This window comes from Pogonomyrmex barbatus, unplaced genomic scaffold (assembly GCF_055798465.1).
Source record: "Pogonomyrmex barbatus isolate J1 unplaced genomic scaffold, ASM5579846v1 scaffold4, whole genome shotgun sequence".
NCBI classification, from domain to species: Eukaryota; Metazoa; Arthropoda; class Insecta; order Hymenoptera; family Formicidae; genus Pogonomyrmex; species Pogonomyrmex barbatus.
Window position 1 is genome coordinate 7,043,603 of NW_028297138.1, and position 18,155 is coordinate 7,061,757.

At 28.9% G+C, this 18,155-nt stretch overlaps 3 protein-coding genes across 4 annotated transcripts; all 3 read left to right on the plus strand.

Annotated features, from left to right (window-relative positions):
* LOC105428320 (uncharacterized) lies at nt 1–4,759 on the plus strand. The gene is made up of 7 exons (XM_011640571.3): nt 1–163; nt 2,060–2,258; nt 2,618–2,952; nt 3,313–3,381; nt 3,475–3,706; nt 3,795–4,024; nt 4,154–4,759. The coding sequence occupies exons 1-7, from the start codon at nt 71–73 to the stop codon at nt 4,205–4,207; spliced, it is 1,212 nt and encodes a 403-aa protein (XP_011638873.2). The 5' UTR covers nt 1–70; the 3' UTR covers nt 4,208–4,759.
* A 1,740-nt stretch (nt 4,760–6,499) lies between these two features.
* LOC105428321 (uncharacterized) lies at nt 6,500–9,999 on the plus strand. The gene is made up of 4 exons (XM_011640572.2): nt 6,500–7,323; nt 7,497–7,656; nt 7,863–9,538; nt 9,704–9,999. Exons 1-4 carry the CDS (start codon nt 7,246–7,248, stop codon nt 9,818–9,820), a joined length of 2,031 nt encoding a protein of 676 aa, XP_011638874.2. The 5' UTR covers nt 6,500–7,245; the 3' UTR covers nt 9,821–9,999.
* A 111-nt stretch (nt 10,000–10,110) lies between these two features.
* LOC105428322 (uncharacterized) lies at nt 10,111–12,407 on the plus strand. 2 transcript variants are annotated; one of them, XM_011640574.3, is made up of 4 exons: nt 10,111–10,533; nt 10,805–10,903; nt 11,293–11,637; nt 12,234–12,407. In XM_011640574.3, the coding sequence occupies exons 1-4, from the start codon at nt 10,396–10,398 to the stop codon at nt 12,318–12,320; spliced, it is 669 nt and encodes a 222-aa protein (XP_011638876.2). In that variant the 5' UTR covers nt 10,111–10,395; the 3' UTR covers nt 12,321–12,407. The 2 variants fall into 2 exon arrangements, with proteins under 2 accessions (XP_011638876.2, XP_011638878.2); XM_011640576.3 differs by lacking the exon at nt 10,805–10,903 and having other exon boundaries at nt 10,122–10,533; nt 12,234–12,405.
* Nucleotides 12,408–18,155: the final 5,748 nt, after the last annotated feature.

The window sequence follows — 18,155 nt, forward strand, 5'->3', positions numbered from 1 at the left end:
CCTCCGGTCAGACTGAGAAATCACTGCTTGCCTGCCTACCGGCCTCGATCCTCCGTCAGTAAACGCGAAGATGTCGTTCAGTGTGGTAACAAACTGTCTACTTATCATTTTTATAGCTTTGGCTAACGGGATGCCACAGGAAGATGAAGAAAAATCTGGACCGGTGAGTAAATAATTATTTCTTTGTTACATTATTACTTAATATATTGTTACGCGCAAAGTTTCCCAGTTTTCTTTGATACGTAAGAGAAACATTGGCATTAAGTCTTATCTATCGGAAGAAGTAATTTACAACGCGCTTTGTGTAATAGTGCAACTGTTACACAAATATTATTATTTATTTAGGACAGCGTACTATTAACTTTATATATGGAAATACAAAACATTAATTAGATTTATCTTATCTAAAAAAAAAAGTATAAAATAATAAGTCGCCTTCGTGTGGAAATGAAACTATATATAAAACGCGAAATCAAGATGTGACTTGGTAATTATAATTGATTGCGAAATTACACGAAAAAGTGCATGTATTTCGAAAATGCTAGAGAACGAGAAAGGCGATTATTACGTGTTTGTGTAGCCACAGATGATGAAATGAGAAACTGAATGTGAGCATATATTCCCTGTATCCAAGTCAATTACGTAAAATGCATGCATTACTAATGGACAACGACAAGATGAAATACGACATTACAGGAACAACAAGGAACGGCGATTTTTAATTAACATAAATATTTTTAGTTTAAAGTGGCGAAGTTCACGATATTGTATGTTTACGTAAAACCTTTGTACGCATAACAGACATATATTACATCCTGACATCAGGTAATTTATTTAATCACCAATAATTGCGAGCGCGATCATATTCTACGTACCCATTGTATTTCTGACGTCATCACGAATAGACATTAGAATGCTTATACGGGAATGCATTGATGTGTTGCTCCAGAAAAACTAATTCCTTAGTATGTCGATTGCTTTTGAAAAGAAAAACGTCGGAGGAAAAGTTACATGTTTAGCTGGTTAGATAATCTGACTCTCCTGTGAAGAGAAAGGATTGCGGAACCGATAGAAAGTTGCATAAAACTTAATTGTTTAGCGGCGTTGTTTAATTAGTTACTAATTGTCAAACAGAAATAGTTTACGTTATGTCAAAAAACTATAAGGCAATTTTCATTAATTAGCAAAAATAAAAGGAACACGAGTCAAACGAGTTGATTAAAAGTGAAACAGGATATGAGCTGCTACGAGTTGCGTTCTTTATTTATTAAAGTCGGAAGACAAAAAGTAAGATAGTTACGCATAGCTCATTTTATGTGATGTAGTTCGCAGCTTGATGTTGTTAATAACTTTGTGGCAATAAGAGGAAGTATAAAGTTCAAGAACAATTATAACACTTATCGCAAATCTTTATGCCGGGAACGTAATTTTTCCACTTGATAATATCACCACAGACTCCATTAAAAACATTCCATGCAGGCTGCTCTGAAATATACAACCTGTTATTCATTTGTTATCGAGCCATTATTTTTTTAACACATCTCGTCCGCCTTGAAATAATCTTTAGAACGTTGATAGTGAATGTAAATTCGGTTAATGCACGCTGTATGAATCTCAATGCCAACGCTGCGGGAATTCGCATCCGTAAAACTTGCGTATCGTCCCTTTCAGGCCTGTTTGCACAGCATGAAATACAGCGTGAAAAAAATAATAATCGAGGGAAAATTGTTATATCGCGCAACGGTCACGGTAAATAATCTCGAAATTATCCGGAATCTCTGCAATTGATGAAACTCGTGTGCGCACTCTTGAAAGAAGGCGGCTTTCATATCTTGCGGTAGAGAAGAGGCGGAAATGCGGTAATCGCAGTTACATTGTCACCTGCAATCTAGATACGGGATATATACAAGAATAGAGATAAGATTGGAAAAACGCACGCAAACCCTTTCGAAAAGTTTATTTCTGTTTATATAACGTGATATCTCTCTCTCTCTCGTTATATAATGTCAAGCATTTTTAATTTTCATAAGATTTAATTGTCAATTTTTATTTGATATAGCTTCCATTCCTTCAATTTACTAACGGAGGAATCCGGGTGAATTTCGGAGGATATCACGCTCAGGCTGGACTCGGTGGTCTTCTACGAGGCACAGGCGCAGGTGGTGGACTTCACGCGAGCGCGGGAACTCCATGGGGTGCACACGCTGGTGCGGGATTAGGCGGTCAATTAGGTTTGGTAGAAGACGGTGGTAATCTTGGTAAGTATTTACAAAAATAAAAAGAAAGATAGGAATTATACTAAATTAGTTAAAAGATAGAATTTATATTGTATTAGTTACAAATGTTCATCAAACAAAAAATGCTTGAAGCAAAAAAAAAATATATAAAATTATATTAGTTAAAAATGTTTGTCAAACAAAAAATGCTTAATAGAAAAAAATCAAAATTACATTAATTGAAAATATTGATCGGACAAAAAATGTTTTAATCAATTAAATTTAGACAAAAAGATAAAGTTTCTCAATTTAGCAGGATTATATATTTCTATCAAAAGGAAAATATAATATCGAATAAGTATGGAATAAAACCGCATAAATACAAGCAAAATTTGCTTCAGGCGGCGGTCTTTACGCTCGCGCTGGATTCGGTCGTGGAGGACCAGAAGCGGCAGCTGGCCTTGGCGGGAGACTGGATGGCAGTGGAAGGTCGCCGAACCCAATCGCAGGTGGCATGCACGCGGGAGCGACACTAGGCGGCGGTCCAGGTCCTGGAGTATTTCTCGGAGGAGGTCTTGACAAAGCAATTGATGGATTTATAAGCGGCAGTACGGCTAACGAAGTTGGCTCAAATCCGCCTGCACCTGCCGCTACCACGCCATCAAACGAGGAGGCGACTACGAAGGCGAAGGGTCGAACGAATATACAGATTATACGTTCGAGGAAGGAGAAAGAGGTTTCCAATTGCGATATAACATAATTTATAATTTACTCTGCTGAACTACCCTGTAAGCGGTATGGGATACAGCATTCTGATTTTCTAGGTCTCAAATAAACGAGAAGTTGAGAGACGCGTGGAAGATCATTGACAGTCTTCTAACGCACCTTCTGTAGAATAGTCGTAGTTTCGTTAGTAGCACTCACTCTAATAAGTCACATGCGTAAAACTAAAAATTCATATAAAAATTCTTCTTTCTTGGAATAAGTCTGGATTCTTGGGATAAAATCTTTTTACACGTCGATCATCTTTGCACCAAATATATTCGTGGGAATATCGCCTTTAAAATAAATATCGATAAATATGTATCGAACGCAGAAGGCGCTTGAAGCGACGTCACGAGCCGATGCGTCCGCAGATGGAAAAACCGAGAAGCATAACAAGGAGGTGAGAAATCATCATTTATCATTTAAGCACATTAGTCATTAAGTATCGGAAAGAGGAAAATTTATTGAAAAAATTGTTTACTTCGCGACACAGACACGACGTGCGGTGCCAGTAGCGGTCGTGCCACCCGCGGCGGAAGTTGGCCTGGTCAAATCGGTTTACGTTGGGGCGGCTCCAGCAGTGAAAACCGTCGTAGCGGCTCCAGCAATAAAACCCGTCATGATTCCTGTAGTCCCTACAGTTGCTACAGCCATAGAAGGCTCAGGCCAAGTCGCCGCCACCGCCACCGCCACCGCCACCGCCACTGCCACCGGCGGCATGACAGGTTGGCGAGCAATCATCATTATGCGATTTGTCTGCCGCATTTGCCCGAGTGGCATAAGCAATTTTTTTCCCTCTTCGTTCCTTTCCAGTTAATCCAGTGGTCGTTCCGAAGCCCGTGTACCCGCGATGGTACTTTAGAAAGAGGTTTTGGACCGGACCCAGAAAAGCGGTCTACGTAGCTCCAACGGTTGCCGTCGATACCCAAAGCTCACCTTCGGACATAGTCGGCGGAATTTTCCTCAACGCGATGGGAGACGGCGGTGGCACAGTTGTCGCCGGTAAAGCTTACGGCGGATCTCTATTCGATGATATTTTTAACGTAAGTCGAGACCTCTCTTCTCGGTACAGCAATTTACATCTCGCGAGCATTGTACGCTCTGCGTAAAAATTACTTACGTAATACTTTACTTCTAATGAGCCTCTTCACCTGATGAATCTTCATCTTCAGATCCCGATTTCTACGTTGTCCGCTGTTAATCAACTGCTGAACAACGTCGGCTGAGATCTCACCGTGGCGCAGTTTCCTCTTATGAGCCTATGCCTATGATATTATTATATAATAATAAACGATTACATAATAAGACATACAAGCGAAGATCGAGGATCATGCGAGGTTCCTTCGAATATATTTAGCGAATTCATTCATTCGTTGCGTACTCAGCCCCTTTTGACTGAAGATGTTTATTCTGTCTACTTACGGATGCTAAGCACATTTTAACATCCATCTCGCGATTCCTTGTACGTGCTTAGATTATATCAATGATTTCGTATACACTAGTATTCCTTTGTCCACAAATCATATATTCGCAAGAAAAATACACACATTAATAAAATTTTATATGATAAATAATTAATAGAGCATAATTTATTTATAAAATTCATTCTCACGCTTTATGATTTATACATTATTTGTATATAATTGTATATAATATACGCAAAACTTCACAACACACATTTCAAGGACGTTGTATTGCGCTGTCAAGAATTTTAAATTATGTACGTACATTGTTCAGTATAAATTGTATATGGGTACAAATATAATCATCATAAGACATTCGCCATTAGCTACAAGTTATTGTATTTAAATTTGATAATTAAAAAGCAAAAGATAAAATGCGGTCGTTAAGATGAAAGCAAACAATAATAATATGGTATTTTAAAATTAGTATTCATTCTTTCTTCGAAGATAAAAGTTCGTCGTAATCATGCGAATCTTTGAAAACTTTTGTGTTCTGTAATTTTTCTCCATTCGTTCCTTTTCGTTCGATTCGTAGAACACGCAAATACGTCTTCATTACAATGAGAATGTATATAATTTTGTTAATAATCATAACAAGCGGTATTTTAGCGCGACCAAGATCCGAAAAGGAGGTAAAAATATTTATATTACATTCACTAAATGTTTGTAATATGTATTTTGACCTATCAATTCTTATTTTCTTAATTATTTAGGCTGTTACAGAACAGCCTGCACTTTCGAAAATTGCAAGAGCAGATCAAATTGTTGAGACTGCGGCGGGAGATGATAGAGTTAAAGGAATGTCGGTTATTATACCGGTTTCTTCTTTTCTTATAATAATAATAAGAGCACCCTGGAATCTTACAACACAAGATGGACAAATAATTGGTATCGAATGGCAATAGTTGCGTCATCGTATAATAAAATGGATGTTCTGAATATTTTGCAAGCGGGAGACATTGAAACAACAAAGGACACAAAACCGCCAGAAATTATACAACTAAAAATCTCAAAAATCCAAGGCTCCAATAATCAAACCGAAGAACCCAAATCCCAATGTCACAAAATGTAATGGAACATACAAAACAAAATGGAAAAAACTATTACAATTCTTTTAAGAAAATGCAGAATGTCAAATGCAACATTTGTATAGAAAAAGTTGTTATATTAGAAAGTAGTAAAAAAAATGAAAATGAATTCTAAAGAAATAACTAATAATAAAAAAATTATTAATGAAAAACTACAAAATAAAGAAAGCATAATAAATAATATAAAAGAGTTGAATAATAAACAAATAGTTGGTAAAATATTAGAAGAATATAGAAATATAACTTTTAAAGAAAATGGCAAGAAAGAACAAAAAATATAACAAAAAGAGAATAATAGCAAAAAGGATAAAAAATAAGATAAAAATTACAAAAAAGATCAAACAATAAAAAAATTAATGATAAAAGCAAAAAAAGAAGTGTTGAAGATCGTAAAAATATTAACATCAACGAAAGTAAAAAAAAATGATAAAGATAAAGAAAAAAATAATAACAAAAAAGGTAATGTTACAATCAAAAGATTAAAAATCTACATATAATAGATAATGATTAAAAATCCACATATAAAAAATATAAAAAGAACAAGTTCATCATTATATCTAAACCTTGAAAATAAATAAATAATTTGCAATTTGTAATTTGTTTTTACTGAGATGAGTTAATTGATTTATCTCTATTACGCAATACTGGACATTTTCCATATTTAATTAACTAATTTTAATAATGTGACTTTATTCAAAAAATGATATCAATCATATAGAGATGTATCTGAGAAAACAATAAGATTATGAAACAGCAAAAATAAAATACTAATATCCATTATAAATATAATATAATATAAATAAAATAATAAAATATAATATGAATAATGTTTAATATGTTTAATATGTTTAATATGTTTCCTTTTTATGTTACGTATATGCAAGCTAAAATAAATATAATTTTTATATTTATAATTTAACTAAAAAAAAATTTATAAATACAAATTTATAAATACAAATTACAATAATCTTGCACAAATTGCAATAATCTTGTACAAATTTGTTAATCTTATTTTCCTTTAATATTTTTTATTTTAGCTTTTAATTATATTTAAATTATCACAAAATAATTTTTAGAAGATATACAATTCAATAATACTGCATTTGGCAATTTTCGTATGAAAATTTGAAAATTTTGTGTATTTTTGCGTATTTAGTTAAAACCGAAGAGTACAATATTATCACTCGTTATTGATATGTATGCAAATAATCAACGATATCGCACAAAGAAACACGTGATAAATTATAATCTTAACTATATTGCTTCCTGAAATATTGCTGCAAAATTCCTATAAAAATTAAGGTATAAAAAATACTACAATACGATAATTTCTACTAGATAACGGAAATTTACCGCACGTGGCTCATTCTTTATTTATACGTACCAATTATTTTGTCAGACATTCTAATATTATGCAGCAAACATGACAAACTTTGTAAAAGTAGAAATAAAATAATCTACATGTTATTTACAGTTACCTACATGCACGAATATAAATTTAAATGCAAAACAAAAAAAGATTTACGTTATTTCACTTTTATTATTAACACTCAGAACTTTTTGCATAGTTTTATTAACGTGCAAGTATAAAATGAAGAAGCGTTCGAGTCAATATGGAAACAACTCGATCTTTTCAGAAATATAAAATACAGAAATTACTTGATAATTTCGAAATTAATTATTATTTAATAATTAAGGGCATTAATTAAAAATATGCGTATATATATCTTCTTGTTGCTGATTTTTGTAGGCAGAACACTAACTCTGTCAACTTATAAAAAAAAAACTAGCGTACGTATATTTTAAACATTTTATTAACATATGTATAATCTGTTACATATTATTGAAAATTATCTTTGTATTTAATTATTTAATTAATACAAAATATAACTTGTAAATAATTAAATAATCTTTCTTTTAGGTAAATTATTAATTCTTATATTCTTCTAATTTTTTTCATATAGGGTATTTCGTTCTCAGATGATGCTTCTGTTTCTGCAGGTTTAAATGGAGTAGAAGGAAAATTTGAAAAAGATATTGGTTTGCGAACACCAAATTTATTAAAAATATTTGGATCAAGTGATGATTCAAGTGATAACAGTGAAATAGACTTAAATATCAATGGTGATCAAACCTAATAATCAAATTTTATAATAGAAGAAATTGAAAGTTGAATAATTAAAATTTGAAATTAAGTAGAGAATTTTCAAAATATGATATTTATAAATTTATATATAATAAAAAATTTTTACAAAAAAATGCTAATTTTAGTATGCTTAGTATGCTTTTTACAATAAATATTATTGTTATATTAAATATATTTGATATAGGAGGAATAGGATTTAAACCAAAGTGGTCGCTTGACAAAAACGGTGGAGATTTTGGAATATCACTTGATGGACATGGTGGCTTGGGTATTGGAATGTCGGGTAACAAGAAACTTTCAGAGAAAGAACACGTTAATAAGCATGACAAATTCAAGGAACATCATGAATCTTCAGAAAAATCCAATATTAATGAATTTTGGGACTCAATTACTCATGGTTTAAGTGGAAGCAATCATGCAAATCATAAGACATCCCTTGGTACTGGAGGAATATCTGCTAATCATAATGATGGAATTACAGCTGATGTTACAGATAAAAGATATAAAGATGGTAGACGTGAGTCTCACAAAGAACATAACAATAATAGTAAAGAATGGAAAAAACACCAAAGCTCTTCAAAAAATGAGGCTGCTAATAAATATCTAGAAAAAAACAAGAATTGGAATCAAGGAGACATAATTATTATACCAATTTCTGAGGAAGAAGGCTCGGGGAAAGAGAAGTCACAAAGTAACGACGGCAAAATGCACTCAACGAAAAAAAATAAAACGAGTAATGACGGAACAGATGATGTAATAGGTGGAGTTATAATAATACCATTCAAAGATAGCGAAGAATCCGATAAAATATCGAGCAGTAGTAGTATGGAATTTACTAGTAAAAGTAAATATCATAATAATTATGAAAAAAAGAAAGGAAATGATAACCATGTAACAGGAGAAGAAAGTATCAGAATATCACATAGCAAAAGTGAACAATCTAATGATGACGAGAAGAAATATAACAACAAAAACGGAAATGATAATAATCAACTAAAAGATAAAAATAATATTAAAACATCGTACAAAGAGCATCAGGATAATCACGGATCTAAAAGACAAGAATCATCGAAAGGAAATGAAACTAAAAACGGCGCAAAAAAGGGAGATCATGCTGATAATCATATAGGAGGAAAAAAAAATATCACATTATCATATCATAAGAATGAACATTCTAGCAGCAATGAAAAAAAACATAATAACGAGAACGAAAATGATAGCAATCATATAAAAAAGAGAGATGGCATCGCAGTATCACGTGAACAGCATCAGAATGATCACAAGGAAGCCAAACAACATCAAGAAGATAAAAGCAAAATCTTTGAAAAAAAGGGAGAACATGTCAATAATCATACAGGAAGAATCATACAGGAAGGAGAAAATATTATAATATCTCGTGATAATAATGGACAATTTCATGGCAACGATAAAGAACATAACAGCGGAAAAAGAAATGGCACCAATCACTTAGGCGGCAGTATCACAATATCACATCAAGATAAAGAACATCAAGGATCATCAAAAGGAGTTGAAATTAATAATGGAGGGAAAAAGGAAAAGAGTGGTAGCGATCATAGTAAGAATAAACAATCTAATGACCATATAGAAAACAAAAATGATCATAGAAATATAACCATTAATAAAAGCCATGAAAACGGAAACAAAAGCAAAATTTCTATAGGACATGGCGGCGTGATAGGTGACAAAGGATCGAAAAACTGCGAAAAAAAAAATGCACATTTATGTGATTATAATGAAATTTTCAGTACCGAAAAATGCGGAAGTAACGTTAAAACAATATTGAAGTTTGTCCAAGCATTTATTCATGGTTTCGACGAAATCGTTCACTTCTTATTATGGGTAAATATTAATTTTTTAATAAAACTTCTTAATTTTGCAGCGTAAAATATATAATAAAAGCCAAGAGTTTGATACAATTAAAATAATATATTTTGTAAGAAAATTAAGAACAAAATATTGTTCATTTAATTTTACAATATTAAATTTCCATCTTTTTTTTTACAGTTGAATGAAAACGATCTGCGTCGAGTGTTATGTCAAATTTCACCACGTAGTAGTAAGCTTTCTTGTCAATTGGGTTGCAATGTCCCTCGTGTTGCGCCTTTCTTTAAACATTTCTGAAATAATGATAAAATTTACATATTATGTTGCATAATAATAATTGCTTTCTGTATTTATAATATACATACATTTTTATTATAATAAAAATATTCATCACAGTTGTTCTCTTAATAATCTTAATAATCTATTATATACATTTAATAGTTATTAATATTAATAAATATACAGCAAATAATAAATTGTATCTTAATTTATACCTATTCTTTTATGTATTAAATTAAATTTTTATATCTGTAATAAACAATCTCAAATTTTCGATTTCAATTTGATTTTGAGTCGACTGATTTGCACATATCTGTGATGATAATATGAAAGAATCGAAAGAGAAAGTAATACAATGTCGTAAGCCTGTATGTAACTTCGTCATCAAGAGTGAAATCCGTTAGTAGTCATTGGTTTGCTGTTCAACAGCAGCAAGCTTCGACGAATACTTGTTGTGTTTTAAAAGTAAACGAGAATTCGTTTCGCATTATTTTTGGGAATTAACATTTTTATAAATGTAAGTGCATCTTAAAGAGTTTCAAGTTTGTATCTTCGATTGAAAATTAATTCTAGAAACTCTTACGTATCGCATTATGTTGCGAATTTTAATGATTCTATCATTTATCTGTTCGTTGGATTTACTGAGTGCGCGTCCTGCGGACGAACCAACAAAATTTATCCTTGGCAATATACAAAATAATGTCATACCTTCAAGATTGGAAGAAGCACAGGTAAAATGTTGCGCTTATAAAATTTATCTGCAAAAAATTTAATGAAAATGCAATCTTCGGGAAAGAAAAAACAATTTGAAGAAGTGACATATATATATCATACGTAGATTATCTCATGTGATTAATATGTAATCTAAAAGTAACAAAACAAAAAAGCGTAAATTGGCTATCAACTTTATATAAAATTTCTTAGATGTATTATTCAAAATCCTAATTGGTTTATGATTCGCCTGTATAATCGACAGGCGAAGTTAAAATGGCTATTTTGTAGGAATTATTAGAACGTGTTTTTGATGCAATTAGAATTGGCAGAGGAAAATTTATCAATTCGATAGTATTGACCAGAAACATCATTACCAATCGAGCGGAGGTAATTACGATATTTATTGAGTTTATCTAATGACAGTTTACGTATGTCATAACAATCTCTATATACGCAGAAATTCATTCTATATGTAAAAAATTGTCGAGTTATAATTAGCATTCAGATCAGACGTGATTTATCGATAATATTGAATAATTCATAAAAACAATCAGAAGGTTATAAGTAAAAATTTATCGAAACAAGACAAAATATCGTTCTAATTTTGTGTTAATTGATAAACATATAAACATATAAACATACAAAGTTTTGCTATTATCTTTTGCATTTTCTTCCAATTTTTGCTGTCTATTTTTCTTATTGCTAAATATTTTTTGTTTATATAATTATATAATAGAACAATGTTATTGTTCACTAATAAATTGATTTTTTTGCAGCAAATAAACAGCGAATTTCGAAATAATACTGATTCATTAAAATCAAACAAGTCACAAAATCGCAGATCTATATTAATACCGATTAGTACAACACCAATACCAGTTTTCTTTCCACCGCAAGAAACTGTTCGCTTAGAAAATGAAACTGCGCAAGGCATTTTAGAAAGACGAAAACCTGACAACATCAGACAAATTTTAGATAGTGTCCTGACTCTTAAGCCACTTCTTGATCGAACCAAGGAAGAAGAAAAATATGGTAATTCGGGAGATAAATTTATTGGAGTCGGGAGAGGAATCATTAATTTTTACGAGTACTTCAGCAATCTTGCAAATAATATATTGGACGTGAGTATATGATAAAATAATAAATAAACAATCGATATAATAAATCGAAATAAGCTTCAAAGGAAAATCATAGAAGGCATTATCGGAAGAATTAGATCTTACGTGTCTAAAAATTTACTTTTTATTAAATTTATATTTATAAATTCGAAATGATTGCTTTTATTGCTAACTACGTACTATTAACAGACTTGCAACACAGCAGTTTAAAGCCATAATTAAATTTCTCCCCTGAAATCAATAATCAAATTTTGAAATCGATTAATTCCTTTCCCTCCTACAGAAAATTCTTTTGAAAAATTTAACTTTTATAACTTTAGCTGCTATATCGCAAGTCTGTTAAAAATAATGACATGTAATTAACAATATAAGTAGTTTTCGAATTTATATAGATTTTTATGTAGATATAAATGTAATAAAAGATAAATTATTAGATATCTAATCTTTACCGAATAATGTCTTCTATGATCAGTTCTTTGAAAATAATATACATATTTCAAATCAATAAATATTGAAAAAAATTTAGAAACCAAAAGATTTCTCTTGTGTAATCTAACTAGATCTGTAACAATAAGTTGTAATAAATTTTATATTTTTAGTTTCCTGTTAATGCCGCTAAGCAAGCTTCTAAAGGAATAACGCGAGCGTTAAACGAAATAGGAGCACAGCTACTTGGACTCCAATAATAAGTATAAACATATGTAAGAATGCAAAATTAATAAAATGTATATAAATAAAATTAAATAAAATATATCTTATAAAAACTTTTTATTTGAAAAATACATAGAAACAAGATTAGATAGATCTTCTTAAGAATACGAATGAATGTTGAAATTCTCTCTTATGATAATAACTGTGTTGTTGATATAATTGATATAATTGGGTACAATTTGAATATAATATTGAGATCTGATAAGATACAACATTTTCGTATATGAGGTAGTTTTTAATAAATTGAATATACAAGAAATATTTTATTAAATATAACATTATTAAATATTAATTATTAATATTATATTAAATTGAATATACCAGAAATATTTTATTTATAAATATTGATCATATTCGACGTGCAAAAATATTAATTTCAAAAAGACTTAGTACTTTCATATTTTAAAAACGAATCCTGACCAACAGAGTGCATGAAATGTTAATTAAATACATTAATATTTTAGATATATTCCTTTTAATTTTTTAGACTTCTCTTTAAAAGTTAACTTGAAAAATTTTTTTTGTTCTGTTTTAAAAAAGCCTGTAACAAATTTGTATACAAGCTCCATTAATAATTGTATTACTTCTCATAGATAAATAAAACAGATTAAACAGAAAACAGAGAAGGTTGTGCAGGAAAATTTTGTAACAGCTTGTAAACTTCGAAAAAATTAATGAGATATTAATTTATAAAAATCCGCGAATGAGCGTTCATATGAACAAACAGCCCAGATTTACACTCGATTATTAAATGCGTAGCCAAATGAAAAGAGTCTGAAAGTGTGCATTATAAACGGAGCTCTATTATTAATAATCATTAATTAGGGTGCTTTGTATAGTGATGATTTTCCCCCATATGATCCATTCAAATATGTTCATGCAATCGTATGAAAACTTTTCGTTATATTTGATATTTTCATTATCACATATAGCATTTTTATAAAATATTTTATATTTTTCATAACAAATCATGATTATCACATTATATATTATCGATGTATGCAGTGATCTATCTCACGAAAGACTTATAATATTACGTGTTTATTCCGAATTAAATTCAATTCTTTATGTGTATTTTTGTCATGCAATTTTAACTAAAATCATTGGGCTCGTCACTCCGAAATATAGGATAAGAAATGATGTCTATTTTACTGTTCCAAGCACAACAAAAATATATTATAAATATCGCTTTTATAACAAAATGAAAATAGATAATTTTCAAATTAATTAATAAAGCAAAATACAATGAGACCAAATATTTACTAAACTTTTACCAGTCTTTCGGAATATTATTTTGATAGATATTATAGCATATTTAGTGATATATATTCTGAGATATTGCGGAAGCCATGGAAAAACAGAAAAGTCTTACACTCAGATATTGTGGAAACACTATACCAATATAAGTAATAATAAAATAAACTAAAGTGTAACTATTACAATAAAATTTATAAAAATAAAATCTCATCTCTAAATATGAAACAACACTTACGTTACCATAAATAATGATAATGACGACGTAATTTGGAAAAATAAAGAAAGTAAGACTTAATAGCTTAATATGGCAATATTACACAAAAGAAGAAAATTACATAGCAAAATGCAAAATTTGTAATAGATTGATAAAAAGCGTTCATAAAAAAGTAAAATAAATTTAAACAAACATTTTCTGATGAATCAAGAGGAAGTAACAAAAATACAAAAAGCAATTTCATTTGGTTATCACAACATTTTGTATTAGACATAGAAATATTATAATTATATAATAATAACATTGCATTCATTGTAATCGCAAATTAAATGTACTTATTGGAATAGATGATTCAGCGAATCACTTGCAAATATTTCATGGCATAAATGAGATATAATAAATATAATTCAAGAACTGACAACAAAAATGTAGAGAATAATATGGACATATTATCATCATTGAAATATTCGTGAGGGTGGCAACATTATACACAAGTAAACAAAAATGAAATAAAATGTAACCGTTGTAATAAAATTTATAAATGTTCAAATATTAAGCCAAATATAAAACAACACTTGTAACGTGTTCACAAAATATTAAACGTCAAAGATTGGGAAAATTCGACACTAATACTTACTTGGCATGGTAATATTTTACTAAGAAGAAAGGATATACTGCAAGATGTAAAATTTGTAATAAACTGGTGAAACACGCATATCTTATGAAATTTAGAGTTTCATTTGATGAGAAGACATAACGAAATAACAAATATACCAGAAACATGCCTGGTTATCACGACATTTTACTATTACCAAAGATAGTCACATGACAAGATGCGTTCACTGCAAGCGCAAATTGAGAGTATTTATAAGAATAGACGGTTTGGTAAATCACTTACTAACGTTTCACGGTAATATAAGTAAAAATTTTCGAACTAACGAAAATGGAGAAAATGATGCGGACATAATGATGCAATTAGTAAATGAAAAGAACAACGCAATAAATTCTCATTAGAATGATTGCGCGCAGGCTATGGAAAATGAGAAAAGATAAAGGTAAATATGACGAATGATATAGATTCATCTTTTAAAAGTGGCTTTCATAAACATATAATTTATATGCAACGTATATTTTAAAAGTATAATACTTTTTATTTGTTTACCATAATGTTTATATAAACTTTAGTCAACAACTCAACGTGTACTTTATCACCGACGAGGTACTGTTAAAAAACGATCAGTTTTATGGGAGTTAGCGTCACTATCAAAAGGGCCCGGGGATAATTGAAGAACATTGATATTATCGGTCGTTTTGACTATACTGAATGTAACAAAGGGAGGAAAACGTTTATTTATTATTGTTATTATGACGGATTTAATTTTAAATTAATAGTTCCTTTTATGAATATATAAGATAATATCAACGTTCTACAATTATCTCCTTTGGTGGTGACGAAAATTTATCCACAGTTATCGGTTTTTAATAGTATTTCATCGGTGACTTTATTAATGTTGTGTTGTAGATATAAGAAAATATCTCTATTAAACCAAATTATTACGGAAAATTAAGATATGCAATTATTATTTAATTAATATATATGGATATATCACAATAAAACGATACTTAAAATGATAATACACATCATCGAATTCACACAATTGAAATAATTTAATTATGACATATATTATACGTTCTAATTAATTATTCTAATTATGCTAATTATTTATGTTACAGATCTTGTTATGAATCACTTCAAAATCAGCCAACAATACAAACGAATAGTTTGTAACAGACATTGCAATCTGACAGAATATCAGATAATGATAGTTTAGTTTCAGATCTTTTAATATTTCGAGATAAAAGTAAATGTTTAAAGCCTGATGAGAAACAGAAAAAAATACCTCAAATATACCAATGCAAAATTCATTGGATGGAATAAATTTATCAAGTTCAAGATTTGATCAAAGAAATACACATTTGCGAAACACAACAAGTGAAGGAGATCGATGATAAAAATTCTAAATGTTATTTTTTTATCTTCCATATGTAATTTGTATACAAAAAATTGATATAAGTGTACATATAAATTGAAAATTGAATATTCATTATTCATTTGCTGTCGCATTTATATACATAATTTAAATATTTTATAGATCTGCACTTTATAATTACAGAACAGATTATGAATATATTAGAGTTACTAATCTTATATCTAAAAATAATTATTTAAAAGGTTATAACGAAATTAATTAATTTACTTTGCCAACACCTATTTCATAGATAAATATATTATAAATAATATGATATATAAAAGTTTATTTCAATCTATAAAACATTTGATAGTAATAATTATATTCAAAATTAACATTATAATAAAATTTCATTCACAGTTTTTGTAGTATACTTTGATAGTAATTCTTGATTTGGTGGCCTTTTCATCTTCCATCAGATCCCATCAAATTTATTTTAGTTTCGTCTGACCATAAGACATTTTTCCACTTTTTAAATCCTTCTGGATTTAACTCCATTTCACATAATTTTTTGTAAATTGTAATCTCCATTTCATATTTTTTAAACTTTCCCAGCAGCTCTACTATCTATCTATTTAAATTACATTCTTAAAATCTTCGTCAAATTGTACTCGCACTAATAAAAAGATTTAGTTCATTTTAATTTCATTTGACTTGAATGGATTTGTCTTAGAAACACGTACAATTTGACGATCAATTCGAGATGTGATTTTTCGCTTGAAACCTCGAGTTGCTTTATTATTTTTAAGTTTTAATGCATTTTCCATCATTTTTCTAAAGCGACTAATAATTTTTGCAATTTCTTGTTGCAATTTTCTTTGTTTTTCATTGTGTAAAGTTAAAATTTTTATTCTTTCATCAGCTATATAGTGAATATTTCGTTTCATTTTCGCTGCAATTTTACATAATTAACTAAATTTCATTATAATTTTATTATACCTAACCAATAAAATTACATTAATATTTAACTTATTTTTATATAAATTAACTTACATTTTGCATATTTATTGCGATAATGTGTTTAAAATAACACGTTAAACAATACAATGTCATATGTATACATATACGTATATTACAATGTATGCATGTATGTATACGGAAATGACTAATAAGAAAAAATTTACTTCCATTAAGCATTTATCTACTGTAATAAATAATTTTTTACTATAATTTTGATACATTTTTAAAAAAATAACTTTCTTAAGATGTTGCCTTATCTTAGTTTTCACTAAGTTAAAAGCGCATGAAAATATTTCTTTAGAAATACTTCATTTGGGAGTTGATCTTGACTCAAAATGAAAAAAATACTAGACTTAGATACTTATTATTTTCTTAAACACAAATCGTGATACGTTTGTAATTAAACAGACTGTAACGATGCGATCATTATTTATATTTTTATCACTACTTTTCATTGGAAACATTGTGAGAGCAGTATGTATATGCATATTGATATATCATAATTGTTTCAATATTTTTTATTATTACAAATAATTATTACAAATAATTTTTTATTACATAATAATTTTTATTATTTTATCATATGTTTTAGTTTCTGTCAGGATATAATAAATATTCTTAATGTTCTTTAATAATATACCTGTTTGTATATGTATATAATCTAATTTAAAAATTTTTGTTTTCTACATAATATTATGACACATTAAAAATATCAAACATATAATATTCAGGCAAAAATTTAATTTAAATTATCTACAGAGAAGAAATAGCAAATTTCAGATTTATTTTTTAGAATTTATTAGCTGTATGATAATATTTTGATTAATTATATCAAATGCTATGTGAATTGTAAATTAATAAACTTTATTTAGTTTTCTATTTTTTTTTCAATTAGACTATCGGTTCTAATTGTTAAGTCAAATGAAAATTCTATGGATGAAAATAAGTATAACAATTTAAGTGAATCATCATATGAATCATCATGTGAAATTTGCAAAGAATTGAAAAGGAATGAATAAATTAAATTAAAATAAATATTGATGAAAGCGAAACAAATGATAACAAAGATGGCAAATACGATGGACAAAACAAATAATAAAAATAAATTGGTATAGATTAAATATAAAAATAAATTGTATAAATATAAATATAAATTATATAAATTAAATTATATTTTTATCAAAGTACAAGAAGAGAATTCAAAATTCTTTTAGTTTACACGATCAAGATAATCCACAATTAATCCAACAAAAATGTATCTTCTCTTTAATGACTTTCTAAACTATTTAATATTTTAGTAAAAATCTTAAAAATTAATAATTCGATAATTATCGCGAAAATTATAAAAT

Coding starts and splice junctions, on each gene's coding strand:
- LOC105428320 (XM_011640571.3), top strand. CDS start 71: ATGTCGTTCAGTGTGGTAACAAACTGTCTACTTATCATTTTTATAGCT. Junction 164..2,059: donor ATGAAGAAAAATCTGGACCG/GTGAGTAAATAA, acceptor TATTTGATATAG/CTTCCATTCCTTCAATTTAC. Junction 4,025..4,153: donor TATTCGATGATATTTTTAAC/GTAAGTCGAGAC, acceptor CTTCATCTTCAG/ATCCCGATTTCTACGTTGTC.
- LOC105428321 (XM_011640572.2), top strand. CDS start 7,246: ATGCGTATATATATCTTCTTGTTGCTGATTTTTGTAGGCAGAACACTA. Junction 7,324..7,496: donor CTTATAAAAAAAAAACTAGC/GTACGTATATTT, acceptor TTTTTCATATAG/GGTATTTCGTTCTCAGATGA. Junction 9,539..9,703: donor TCGTTCACTTCTTATTATGG/GTAAATATTAAT, acceptor TTTTTTTTACAG/TTGAATGAAAACGATCTGCG.
- LOC105428322 (XM_011640574.3), top strand. CDS start 10,396: ATGTTGCGAATTTTAATGATTCTATCATTTATCTGTTCGTTGGATTTA. Junction 10,534..10,804: donor CAAGATTGGAAGAAGCACAG/GTAAAATGTTGC, acceptor GCTATTTTGTAG/GAATTATTAGAACGTGTTTT. Junction 10,904..11,292: donor TCATTACCAATCGAGCGGAG/GTAATTACGATA, acceptor ATTTTTTTGCAG/CAAATAAACAGCGAATTTCG.